At 52.0% G+C, this 13,862-nt stretch overlaps 1 protein-coding gene across 1 annotated transcript in view; it reads left to right on the forward strand.

Annotated features, from left to right (window-relative positions):
- The window catches only part of COL7A1 (collagen type VII alpha 1 chain), a 193,444-nt gene that overhangs the window by 59,806 nt on the left and 119,776 nt on the right, over positions 1–13,862 (forward strand). Inside the window, exon 15 of the mRNA XM_075322059.1 lies at positions 5,774–5,917. Within this exon, the coding sequence (XP_075178174.1) occupies positions 5,774–5,917 (144 nt within the window). The remainder of the gene's footprint in view (positions 1–5,773; positions 5,918–13,862) is intronic.

The raw sequence follows: 13,862 nt of genomic DNA on the forward strand, positions 1-13,862 counted from the left end.
TAAGAAGGTGACGGGGTGTTCCTCCCCCTGAACCACCTGAGACAGCACTGCCCCCAGGCCGACCTCCGAGGCGTTAGTCTGTACTATGAACTCCTTCCGGAAATCAGGGTTTACAAGAACGGGCTGTCCGCACAGGACCCCTTTTAGGGCCCGGAAGGAGTCCTCGGCCTGCGAAGTCCAGCGCACCATGACGGACTTCTTGCCTTTGAGAAGGTCCGTCAAGGGGGCTGAGAGTCCCGCAAAATCTTTGACAAACCTCCTGTAGTACCCCACGATACCCAGGAAGGCCCTAACCTGCTTCGTGGTCAGGGGTCTAGGCCACTTCTGGATCGCCTCAACCTTGTTAATTTGGGGCTTAATCACTCCTTGGCCTATCACGTAGCCCAAGTAGCGGGCTTCCGTGAGTCCCAACGCACATTTCTTGGGATTGGCTATCAATCCGGCTGTTCGAAGCGCGTCCACCACCGCTTGTACCTGTTCCAAGTGGGTCTGCCACTCGGAGCTGTAAATGATGATGTCATCAAGGTACGCTGATGCATACACCTGGTGGGGTTCCAGCACCAAGTCCATCAACCTCTGGAACGTGGCCGGAGCGCCATGTAACCCAAAAGGCAAGACAACATAGTGGAAGAGACCCTCCGGCGTAACAAAGGCGGTTTTCTCCTTGGCGGACTCCGTCAGTGGCACCTGCCAGTACCCCTTGGTCAGGTCGAGCGTGGTAAAATATCGCGCCTGTCCCAGCCTATCAATCAGCTCATCCACCCGCGGCATGGGGTAGAGATCGAACTTAGATATTTCGTTCAATCTCCTAAAGTCATTGCAGAATCTTAAGGAGCCATCGGGTTTTGGTATTAGGACAATGGGACTAGCCCATTCACTCCGGGATTTTTCGATGACCCCCAGGCGTAGCATTGTCTTCACTTCCTCTGATATGGCTTGTCTTCGAGCCTCCGGTACGCGGTATGACTTCAGGCGAACCTTCAGGTGGGGCTCGGTGACAATGTCATGTCGTATCAGACTGGTCCTACCCGGCAACTCGGAGAAGACATCGGGGTTCTGCTGAACCAGCCGTCTGGCCTCTCGCCTCTGTTGCTTGGTGAGGGCTTCTCCAATCCTTACTTCCGGTTCGTCCTCTCCGGAGGTTGCTGGAGCCGGGTTGGAACGACCCGAAGAGGAGGGAGATGGGGAAAAATCAACCATCAGGCTTTCCCGTTCCTGCCACGGTTTTAATAGGTTGACATGGTATATTTGTTCAGGTTTCCGCCTACCGGGCTGCAATACTTTATAGTTGACCACCCCGACTCTTTCCTTTATCTCGTAGGGGCCTTGCCACTGAGCCAGGAATTTACTCTCCGCCGTGGGAATCAATACCAACACCCGATCTCCGGGTTTAAAGGTCCGCACGGTGGCTTGTCTTTTGTAGCGGCCGCTTTGCGCGGCCTGAGCCTCCTGTAAATGCTCCTTCACAATTGGCATGACCGCGCTTATGCGGTTCTGCATTCCTAAAATGTGTTCAATCACACTTTTATGGGGGGAGGGCTCTTGCTCCCATGTTTCCTTTGCTAGGTCCAACAATCCCCGGGGATGTCGCCCGTATAACAATTCAAAAGGCGAAAACCCCGTGGATGCCTGTGGCACCTCTCGTATGGCAAACATCAAATAGGGAAGCATCATATCCCAGTCTTTCCCGTCTTTGGAGATCACCCTTTTTAGCATGGTTTTCAGGGTTTTATTGAATCGTTCTACTAACCCATCCGTCTGAGGATGATACACAGACGTACGCAACTGCTTGATCTGGAGTAGCCGGTATAGCTCTTTGGTCACTTTAGACATGAATTGGGTCCCCGATCCGTAAGGATCTCCTTGGGCAACCCCACCCGGCAGAACACAGCAAACAACTCCCGAGCTATAAGCTTCGCCGCAGTATGTCTGAGAGGTATCGCCTCTGGATACCGGGTGGCATAGTCAACGATCACTAGGATGTGTTGGTGCCCTCGAGCAGACTTTACGAGGGGCCCCACCAGATCCATCCCTATCCGTTCAAAAGGGACTTCTATAATGGGTAACGGTACCAACGGACTGCGAAAGTGGGCCAGTGGTGCGGTAAGCTGACACTCCGGGCAGGTTTCGCAGAACCGTTTAACCTCCCCAAAGACCCCGGGCCAATAGAACCTTTGCAATATTCGCTCCTGCGTTTTCTTGACCCCTAGGTGGCCACTCATCAGGTGTTTATGAGCCAAGTCGAGGACCCGCCGGCGATACGGCTGGGGCACCACCAACTGCTCTCCCCCCACGCCCCGTATTTCATCTACCCGGTAGAGTAAATCCTGCTTAAGAGCGAAATGGGGGTACCTTACCTGGGCACCGGGCAGCTGTGCCACCCCGTCAATTACTATCACCCGATTCCGGGCATGTATTAATGTAGGGTCCTGGAGTTGGGCTGTCCCAAACGTATCCGGGGATGCCTCCAAGTCCGGGATGGGCTTGACCGTCTCAGCCTCTCCTGCCAATACCTCTAGGGGCGACCTATCGGGTTCACACTCTGTCCCTATCATGGGGACCCCTATGGCAAGCGTCCCGGATTCAGGATTGTAGGGCTCAGGTCCCGGACTGACCAATATCTGAGGGGACTTAGGAGGTCCCTTCCATAAAGTCCAAAAATAGGGCAGATCCCTTCCTAGGATCACGTCATAGGGAAGAGAGTTAATAAGTCCCACCTCATGTTGCACCTGACCGCAAGGTGCTGTGATGGTGACAATCCCCGTGGGATAGTCTCGGCGGTCCCCATGTATGCAAACCACCCCCACGGTACGTCCTGTGGCCTTTATTTTAGCCCTTAGGGTTGATCGCACAAGGGTCACTAAGCTTCCGGAATCCAACAAGCCTGTAACTGGACATCCATTCACCTGTATTTGGCACAAGTGGGGCTCAGTCTCTGGGGAGACCAGGTCAGCGGTACACACCACCTGAGCATACATTGAACCCCGCCGGATAACCCCACAATCCATGGGCTCCGTGGTGAGTGGACACTGGGCTTCCATATGTCCCACCCGCTGGCACCGCCATCATCTAATAGGGAAGGAAACCCCCTTGACGAGTTGTCGTTTAGGGTACATAGCCTTCCGGACCTCAGGGACGGAGGGTGCGGCCTCAGACGGGACGGTAGCGGACTCCCGCACCGGTGTCAGCGGTGGGTCCTTGGCCCTGGGCTTGGAGGGGCCGGACCGACGGGCGGTACGCAAAGTCTCAGTGTCCCGTATCAAGTCCTGCGTAGCCACATGCCGCTCTACCAGGCCCACTAATTGGTCCAGGGTACTTGGGTCGCCCTGTCCTACCCACCGTTGAATGGTGACGGGTAAGGTGCGCACAAAACGATCAACAACTACCCTTTCCACCATTTGCGCCGGGCTCAGAGTGTCAGGCTGCAACCACTTTTTTACGAGATGCAACAAGTCATAGGCCTGTGAGCGTACGGGTTTGGCTTCCTCATAGAACCACTGATTTACCCGCTGAGCCCGTACATAGATATTCACCCCCATCCGAGCAAGTATTTCGGCTTTCAGGGTTGCATATTCTAAGGCGTCCTCGGTACAGAGGTCAAGGTACGCTTTTTGGGGCTCCCCCGTCAGATAGGGCGACAATACCTCAGCTCACTGGGGGGTCGGCAGCTTCTCCCGCTCGGCCACCCGCTCAAACACCGCCAGGAACGCTTCCACATCATCCCCCGGGGTCATCTTTTGCAACGCTTGTCTCACCGCTTTCCGGACGCTGCCGTCGTCACCCGATCCCGGGGTTGTTGCTGCCGGTCCGGCACGGATCGACTTGGCCAGGAGAACCATCTGCTCTTGGTGTCTTTGTTCCTGCGATTTCAAGGATTGGAGCAGGTGTGCATTGGTCTGTTGCTGCTGTGCATTAGCCTGTTGTTGCTGTGCATTAGCCTGAGCCAAATGCTTTAGTATTTCCTCCATGGTGTCGCCGGGTTTGGGCTGTAGTATAGCCGCTCGAATCCAGGACATGCGCTGCTGGGTCACCAGGGATGGATGCTACACCTCACCGGGCTGGCATGCCCGCATTCTCCACCATATGTGAGGTAGCGTGGTCGGCTGCGCAGCAGAAGACACGGGATCCAGGCATCAAGGTTCTTAGCATCCGGTTTAATAGTCAAACAAAAGTCCACAACATTACACATAGGCCTCTCCGGCAGAGAACTCAGGGAGTTGTGTTCACTCCCTCACACACTCAGCTCCCACGGCCATCTTTCTGTTTCCTTTTAACCCTGTAGGGAAACAGCATTAACCCCGGAGTGGAGTTACTTTCTATCATGGAGTGAGCACAACCGGGGTGAGACGTACCGGCCGTCATAGATAATCCCGGTCACAGTCTCACAGTATATACTGTCCCCCAACCTAGTAAATATGTCCCCCATCCTGATATATACTGTCCCCCTCCAGGTATATACTGTCCGCCTCCTGTCCCCCTCCAGGTATATACTGTCCCCCTCCTGGTATATATGTTCCTCTTCTGGGCCCCTGCTGGTATATACTATCCCCCTCCAGGAATATACTGTCCTCCTCCTAGTATATATGTTCCTCTCTTGGGCCCCTCCTGATATATACTGTCTCCCTCCTGGTATATATGTTCCTCTCCTGGGCCCCTCATGGTATATACTTTTCCCCTCCTGGCATATATGTTCCTCTCCCAGACCCCTGCTGGTATATACTGTCCCCCTCCTTGGCCCCTCCTGGTATATACTGTCCCCCTCCTAGTATATATGTTCCTCTCCTGAGTCTTTCCTGGTATATACTATCCCCCTCCTAGTATATATGTTCCTCTCTTGAGTCCCTCCTGATATATACTGTCCCCCTCCTGATATATATGTTCCTCTCCTGGGCCCCTCATGGTATATACTTTTCCCCTCCTGGCATATATGTTCCTCTCCCAGGCCCCTGCTGGTATATACTGTCCCCCTCCTTGGCCCCTCCTGGCATGTACTGTCCCCCTCCTGGCATATATGTTCCTCTCCTAGGCTCCTCCTGGTACTGTCCCAGTCCTGGTATAGACTATACCCACCCTCCCCGGCTCCCATGTTGCACAGCATGCTCCTCTACAGCTGGCCCGCATTGGCTGGCAGCTTTTATCGGCATCCATGCTACGGCAATGCAAAACGTCATCGTCGTATGCCGCCCCAGTCACGGGGACGCCGATGTTAGCTGCCAGCAGGCCACTCTTTGGCCGGCAGCGTGTATCACAGTGCAGGGACCTGACGGGTCTCTGCACCGCGATGCATTTCAGCTGGATGTGCAGCCTCGGACACACATACAGATGAAGCAGGGGCCAGCGGGCCCCCTGTAACCCCAGGCCCGGTTGCAGTCACAATCCCTGCGACTACTATCGTTCTGCCCCTGCCTGGAGACCATCCCCTTCCTACCCACATTACATGCATCAACCCATGACAGACTGCAAACATTACCACTACCAGCCACTAAGCAAAAATAACAATCATTGTAGCACTATAAGGGGTTATTTTTTGTGCATGGTATGTCATAATTATTTGAGCACCGTGATCTATATAGTCAGGTTGCCCTTCACCCAGGGCAAAAATGTAGTTTATTGCCTTAGTACTGTCTCCAAATCTGGCCAGGGCAGTTTCTTTTTGGTGCTGTTATAGCTTCCATTGCACATGCCCCACCAGCCCACCAGGCCACATGTCCGACTTACAGATTTGCTCTCCACTGTTACATATTTATTAATGCATTACCCTTTGCATTTCCAGGTGTTGAAGTTTCCAGGTTGGTAACCCGGGATGTTACTTTCCTGGACATCCCAGATTTGGTTCCGGGGACGGCCTACACCATCTTTGTCTCAACTCTGGTTGGCACAAGAGAGAGTGAACCCATATCTATTGTTGCTCAAACAGGTAATGCAGAGATCAAGACTATTTGGAAATTTGATTGTACTATTATATTGGACGCTATATGGCGGTATTTTTCTAAGTAATGATAACCGCATTTTGTGGGAATGGGAAGTATTTAGATACATGTTATTTGAACACTATATAGTGTGTTGTTTATAGCTGTATTCATTTCACACACTACGTATTATTTGGATACTATATATAGGTAATATGTGAGAAGTATTATTTAGATACTGCATACTATTTGTCCACTATATGATACTGTTACGTGGGTTATTGTTGACAGTATTTTGTGGGAACAAGATGGCAGTATAGTGTGGAAGAAGGGAATTTTGTTTACTTACCGTAAATTCCTTTTCTTCTAGCTCCTATTGGGAGACCCAGACAATTGGGTGTATAGCTTCTGCCTCCGGAGGCCACACAAAGTATTACACTTTAAAAAGTGTAACCCCTCCCCTCTGCCTATACACCCTCCCGTGCATCACGGGCTCATCAGTTTTGGTGCCAAATCAGGAAGGAGGAAACTTATAAATTGGTCTAAGGTAAATTCAATCCGAAGGATGTTCGGAGAACTGAAACCATGAACCAAAGAACAATTCAACATGAACAACATGTGTACACAAAAAAACAACCAGCCCGAAGGGCACAGGGGCGGGTGCTGGGTCTCCCAATAGGAGCTAGAAGAAAAGGAATTTACGGTAAGTAAACAAAATTCCCTTCTTCTTTGTCGCTCCATTGGGAGACCCAGACAATTGGGATGTCCAAAAGCAATCCCTGGGTGGGTAAAAGAATACCTCGATAAAAAGAGCCGAAAAACGGCCCCCTCTTACAGGTGGGCAACTGCCGCCTGAAGGAGTCGCCTACCTAGGCTGGCATCTGCCGAATCATCGGCATGCACCTGATAGTGTTTCGTGAAAGTGTGCAGACTCGACCAGGTAGCCGCCTGACACACCTGCCGAGCCGTAGCCTGGTGTCGCAATGCCCAGGACACCGACGGCTCTGGTAGAATGGGCCTTCAGCCCTGCAGGAATCGGAAGCCTAAAAGAACGGTAGGCTTCAAGAATCGGTTCCTTGATCCACCGAGCCAAGGTTGACTTGAAAACCTGAAATCCCTTACTCTGGCCCGCGATAAGGACAAGAGCGCATCAGACCGGCGCAGGGGCGCCGTGCGAGAAATGTAGAGCCGGAGTGCTCTCACCAGATCTAATAAATGCAAATCCTTTTCACATTGGTGAACTGGATGCGGACCCAAAGAGGGTAAGACGATATCCTGATTGAGATGAAACGGGGATACCTTAGGGAGAAAGTCCGGGACCGGACGTAGAACCACCCTATCCTGGTGAAACACCAGGAAGGGGGCTTTGCATGACAGCGCTGCTAGCTGAGACACTCTTCTGAGTGATGTGACTGCCACTAGGAAGGCCACCCTTTGCGAAATGCGAGATAGAGAGATCCCGCATCGGCTCGAAAAGTGGCTTCTGAAGAGTCGTCAGCACCCTGTTAAGATCCGAGGGTGTTAACGGACGCTTGTAAGGTGGGACCGGAAAGTGCCGATACTTGTCCCTTGAGAGAGCCGAGAGACAAGCCCTTGTCCATTCCGGATTGAAGGAAAGAAAGAAAAGTGGGCAAGGCCAACGGCCAGGGAGTAAAACCCTGATCAGAGCACCAGGATAAGAAGATCCTCCAAGTCCTGTGATAGATCTTGGCGGACGTTGGTTTCCTGGCCTGTCTCATGGTGGCAATGACCTCTGGAGATATCCCTGATGACGCTAGGAGCCAGAACTCAATGGCCACACAGTCAGGTTTAGAGCCGCAGAATTCCGAAGGAAATATGGCCCTTGAGGCAGCAAGTCTGGTCGGTCTGGGAGTGTCCACGGTTGACCCACCGTGAGGTGCCACAGATCCGGGTACCACGATCACCTCGGCCAGTCTGGAGCGACGAGGATGGCGCGGCGACAGTCTGACCTGATCTTGCGTAACACTCTGGGCAGGGGTGCCAGAGGAGGAAAAACATAAGGCAGTTGAAACTGCGACCAGTCGTGAACTAGCGCGTCTGCCGCCAGAGCTCTGTGATCCTTGGACCGAGCCATGAATGCCGGGACTTTGTTGTTGTGCTGAGACGCCATTAGATCGACGTCCGGCGTTCCCCAGCGGCAACAGATCTCTAGAAACACGTCCGGGAGAAGAGACCATTCCCCTGCGTCCATGCCCTGGCGACTGAGAAAATCTGCTTCCCAGTTTTCTACGCCCGGGATGTGAACTGCGGAGATGGTGGAGGCTGTGGCTTCCGCCCACAGCCGAATCCGCCGAACTGCTCGGAAGGCTTGACGACTGCGCGTGTGCCGCCCTTGTGGTTGATGTACGCAACCGCCGTGGCGTTGTCCGACTGAATTCGGATCTGCCTGCCCTCCAGCCACCGCTGGAACACCTTTAGGGCTAGATCCACTGCCCTTATCTCCAGAACATTGATCTGAAGGGAGGACTCTGTCGGAGTCCAGGTTCCCTGAGCCGAGTGGAGGAAGACCGCTCCCCACCCTGACAGACTCGCGTCCGTCGTGACCACAGCCTCAGCTGGGGGCCGGAAGGATTTTTCCTTCGCCCAGGAAGTGGAAAGAAGACACCACTGAAGAGAGGTTTTGCTGCAAGGGAAAGAGAGACGTTCTTGTCTAGGGACGTCGACCTCCTGTCCCATTTGCGGTGTCCGATAGAATCGGACGCAGACGAAACTGCGCAAGGGAACTGCCTCCCTTGCTGCCACCATCATCCTTAGAAAGTGCATTAGGCGCCTCAAGGGGTGACTGGGCCCGAAGGAGAGATTGCACCCCTGTCTGTAGTGAACGCTGACTATGCAGCGGAAGCTTCACTATCGCTGAGAGAGTATGAAACTCCATCCCGAGGCAAGTCAGTGATTGGGTCGGTGTCAGTTTTGACCTTGGAAATTTGATGATCCACCCGAACCCCTGGAGAGTCTCCAGAGCAATGGTCAGGTTGTGTTGACATGCCACCCAGGAGGGTGTCTTGACTAGAAGATCGTCTAGGTAAGTGATCACCGAGTGGCCCTGAGAATGTAGGACCGCCACCACTGCTGCCATGACCTTGGTGAAGACCCGTGGGGCTGTCGCCAGGCCGAATGGCAGTGCCACGAACTGAAGTGTTCGTCCCTGATGGCGAAACGCAGAAAGCGTTGAAGCTCGGGTGCGATCGGCACATGGAGATAAGCATCCTTGATGTCAATTGATGCTAGGAAGTCTCCTTGTGACATCGAGGCTTCAGAGTGTTCACCGCCTGAAAAAGTGCATCGGCTCGCTCGGGGGGCGGAGATGTTTTGAAGAAACGAGTCGGAGGACGAGAGCAGAGCTCTATCCTGTAACCGTGAGACAGAATGTCTCTCACCCATCGGTCTTGGACATGTGGCCACCAGGCGTCGCAAAAGCGGGAGAGCCTGCCACCGACCGAGGACGCGGTCTTGGTGAGGCCGAAGTCATGAGGAAGCCGCCTTGTGACTTAGACCGCCATGCAGAAGAGTTCCTCTAGCCCTCCTCTGACCTGTTGGACGTGGAGGAACGGAACTTTGCTGAGGACCGAAATGACCGAAACCTTTGGACTGGGGCAAGGACGAGACCTTTCCCTTGGACTGTCTAGGAACTTCATCCAATTGCTCGCCAAACAAACGGTCGCCAGAAAATGGCAAACCGGTTAAGAACTTCTTGGAAGCAGAGCCTGCCTTCCATTCACGTAGCCACATGGCCCTGCAGACTGCCACCGAATTGGTGGATGCTACCGCTGTACGGCTCGCAGAGTCCAGGAACGGCGTTCATGGCGTAGAACGAAAAAACCTACGCCTGAGAAGTGAAGGACACAACCTGCGGGGCAGAGGTATGTGCAACCGCAATAATCTCAGCCAGAGAAGCTGAGATAGCTTGGAGTGCCCTCACGGCTGCGAAGGCTGGAGCAAAAGATGCGACTATGGCTTCATAGATGGATTTCATCATAAGCTTTATTTGCCTGTCAGTGGCATTCGTGAGAGATGGCATCTGCCACTAATACTACGGATCTAGCCGCCAGCCTAGAGACTGGAGAATCCACCCTGTGACACTGAGCCCAACCCTTCAACGTCAGGGGGGAAAAGGGTAACGCGTGTCAATAAGGCGCTTAGTAAGCGCTTGTCCGTAAAGTTCTGTGCTTCTGGACGGCCCCTCTGGAGTTAGAGTGATCGAAACACGCACTCCTGATGAAGTCGGGGAAGGTTCCCAGCGGGCCCGCTTAGCCTATCAGAGGCCGCGGTCCGTGACGGAGTTCTCACCGTGGGATCTGGTGTTACCCCAGGAGCCCCTTGTTGTACCGACCCAGAGGGACCCGGGAGCGATGAACTCACAGCTCCCTGGCCTTGTGTTATCGGTCTGGACTGCAAGGCTTCCAGTATCTTAGCAGACCCTCTGTCCATAGACTGAGTCCTGGAATGTGAAAGCTACTCAGAGATTTGCTGATTCCAACATGCAAACTCTGTCCCTGTCATCTGTGCAGTGGAAACCGGCGGTACCACCTGGCCGAGGGTCCCACCAGTGCCGGAGGCTCCGGCTGAGTGAGTGCCCTCGGGGCCAAGCATTGTACACAATGAGGGTATGTGGACCCTGCCTGTAATATAGCCACACAAGAGGTACAGGTTGTAAAATAAGCCAGTGCCTTGGCACCCCTACTCTTTAAGAGCAGACAACAGCATGTCGTCCGCAGAGTAATCAGTGAGGGTATACAGCCAAAAGCAAATAATGCTGCCGAACAGTGATATCACATACCATATAAATAAACATATATATATATATATATATATATATATATATATATATATACACACTGCGGCACCAAGGGGGGTCAGCACCTGAAAACTGGTGCCCCACAGTGCTCAGTGAGGGGGAAGGAGGATACCAACGTATGCTCCAGCCCTCCCTGCCGACGTCCAGTCGGCCGTCCCGTCGTTACCCCTGACTGGCAGGCCCGAGAACGGGTATATGGTACTAGGCCGCAAGAGCCGGGGACTAAATTTAAAAACGCGGCCGACAAACATGGCGCGGTCGGCGCGGTAGTCCCAGTCTCACAAACCACTCAGCAACCGCTGCGGCATTTGTAACACAGATGCTGCATGCACCGTCCCTCAGGGGACACAGAGTACCTTATGATGCAGGGCTCTGTCCCTGATGATGTCCAGACTCCTGTCCGTCAGAATCCCCCAGGGGCTGTGGATGGAGCCCGGTCCCAGTGCATGGCGACCGGTTAGGATCCCCCTCTCCCAGAGCAGTGTAGCAGATTCTGAGATCCTCCACCGGCAGAATTATAACAATGGCTGCCGGCGTTCCGAGGGGAGGAGAGAGCCGTGGGCGGAACCGCAAAAGTGCGGGAACCTGGTGGCCCATAGTGATCAGTGAGGGGGGCGGAGGACAGCGAAGTGTGCTCCAGCCCTCACTGTCGGCATCATACCGACCGTCCCGCCTTTCTCCCTGACTGGCAGGCTCAGGGGCGGGAGTTTAACCCACTAGGCCGCAAAAGCCGGGGACTAAAGTAAAAAACCGCGGCCGACAAACAGGCACAGTCGGCGCGGTAGTCCCAGACAAAAAATCCACACCGCAGTCGCAGCTGCGTCTGAGGCCAAGGTGCTTCATGCACCGTCCCAACGGGGACACAGAGTACCTGTGGATGCAGGGCCATGTCCCTGACGATACTCCGTCTCCTGTCCGGCAGATTCCCCCAGGGGCTGCGGAGGGAGCCCGGTCCCAGTGGCTGGATGACCGGTTAGGATCCCACTTCCCCAGAGCCCCTAAGGGATGGGGAAGGAAAACGGCATGTGGCTCCTGCCTGTGTACCCGCAATGGGTACCTCAACCTTAACAGCACCGCCGACTCAGTGGGGTGAGAAGGGAGCATGCCGGGGGCCCTGTTAGGGGCCCTCTTTTCTTCCATCCGATATAATCAGCAGCTGCTGCTGACTAAAATGTGGAGCATTGTGTGCATGTGTGCCTCCTTCAACACAAAGCATAAAACTGATGAGCCCGTGATGCACGGGAGGGTGTATAGCAGAGGGGAGGGGTTACACTTTTTAAAGTGTAATACTTTGTGTGGCCTCCGGAGGCAGAAGCTATACACCCCAATTGTCTGGGTCTCCCAATGGAGCGACAAAGAAAGTATTATACAGATACTATATATAATTTAGACACTATGTGAAGTTATTACATGGGAAGAAGATGGCAGTATTATGTGGGAAGCATGATATACAGTGCCTTGCGAAAGTATTCGGCCCCCTTGAACTTTTCAACCTTTTCCCACATTTCAGGCTTCAAACATAAAGATAAAAAATTTTATTTTTTTGGTGAAGAATTAACAAGTGGACACAATAGTGAAGGTGAATGATATTTATTGCTTATGTTAAACTTTTCTAAAAAATAAAAAACTGGAAAGTGGGGCGTGCAATATTATTCATCCCCTTTACTTTCAGTGCAACAAACTCACTCCAGAAGTTCATTGGGGATCTCTGAATGATCCAATGTTGTCCTAAATGACTGATGATGATAAATATAAGCCACCTGTGTGTAATCTAGTCTCCGTATAAATGCACCTGCTCTGTGATAGTCTCTGTGTTCTGTTTAAAGCTCAGAGAGCATCATGAAGACCAAGGAACACAACAGGCAGGTCCATGATACTGTTGTGGAGAAGTTTAAAGCCGGATTTGGTTACAAAAAGATTTTCAAAACTTTAAACATCCCAAGGAGCACTGTGCAAGCGATCATATTGAAATAGAAGGAGTATCATACCACTGCAATCTACCAAGACCCGACCGTCCCTCAAAAATTTCATCTCAAACAAGGAGAAGACTGATCAGAGATGCAGCCAAGAGGCCCATGATCACTCTGGATGATCTGCAGAGATCTACAGCTGAGGTGGAAGAGTCTGTCCATAGAACAACAATCAGTCGTACACTGCACACATCTGGCCTTTATGGAAGAGTGGCAAGGAGAAAGCCATTTCTCAAAGATATCCATAAAAAGTGTTGTTTAAAGTTTGCCACAAGCCACCTGGGAGACACCAAACATGTGGAAGAAGGTGCTCTGGTCAGATGAAACCAAAATCGAACTTTTTGGGCACAAAAGCAACACAGCTCATCACCCTGAACACACCATCCCCACTGTCAAACATGGTGGTGGCAGCATCATGGTTTGGGCCTGCTTTTCTTCAGCAGGGACAGGGAAGATGGTTAAAATTGATGGGAAGATGGATGGAGCCAAATACAGGACCATTCTTGAAGAAAACCTGTTGGAGTCTGCAAAAGACCTGAGACTGGGACGGAGATTTGTCTTCCAACAAGACAATGATCCCAAACAAAGCAAAATCTACAATGGAATGGTTCACAAATAAACGTATCCAGGTGTTAGAATGGCCAAGTCACAGTCCAGACCTGAACCCAATCGAGAATCTGTGGAAAGAGCTGAAAACTGCTGTTCACAAACGCTCTCCATCCAACGACACTCAGCTCCAGCTGTTTACAAAGGAAGAATGGGCAAGAATTTCAGCCTCTCGATGTGCAAAACTAATAGAGACATACCGCAAGAGACTGGTGCTGTAATCGCAGCAAAAGGTGGCGCTACAAAGTATTAACTTAAAGAGGACAAATAATATTGCACGCCCCACTTTTCAGTTTTTTATTTTTTACAAAAGTTTAACATAAGCAATAAATTTCGTTCCACTTCACAATTGTGTCCCTCCCACTTGTTGATTCTTCACCAAAAAATACAATTTTTTTATCTTTATGTTTGAAGCCTGAAATGTGGGAAGAGATTGAAAAGTTCAAGGGGGCCGAATACTTTTGCAAGGGACTGTAATTACTACCTATTTTTGGATACAGTATAGTGGTATTTGTGGGAAGTATTTTTTATACAAAACATATTATTGAGACACTATATAGC

The sequence above is a fragment of the Anomaloglossus baeobatrachus genome, chromosome 8 (assembly GCF_048569485.1).
Source record: "Anomaloglossus baeobatrachus isolate aAnoBae1 chromosome 8, aAnoBae1.hap1, whole genome shotgun sequence".
In the NCBI taxonomy this organism is placed as follows: Eukaryota; Metazoa; Chordata; class Amphibia; order Anura; family Aromobatidae; genus Anomaloglossus; species Anomaloglossus baeobatrachus.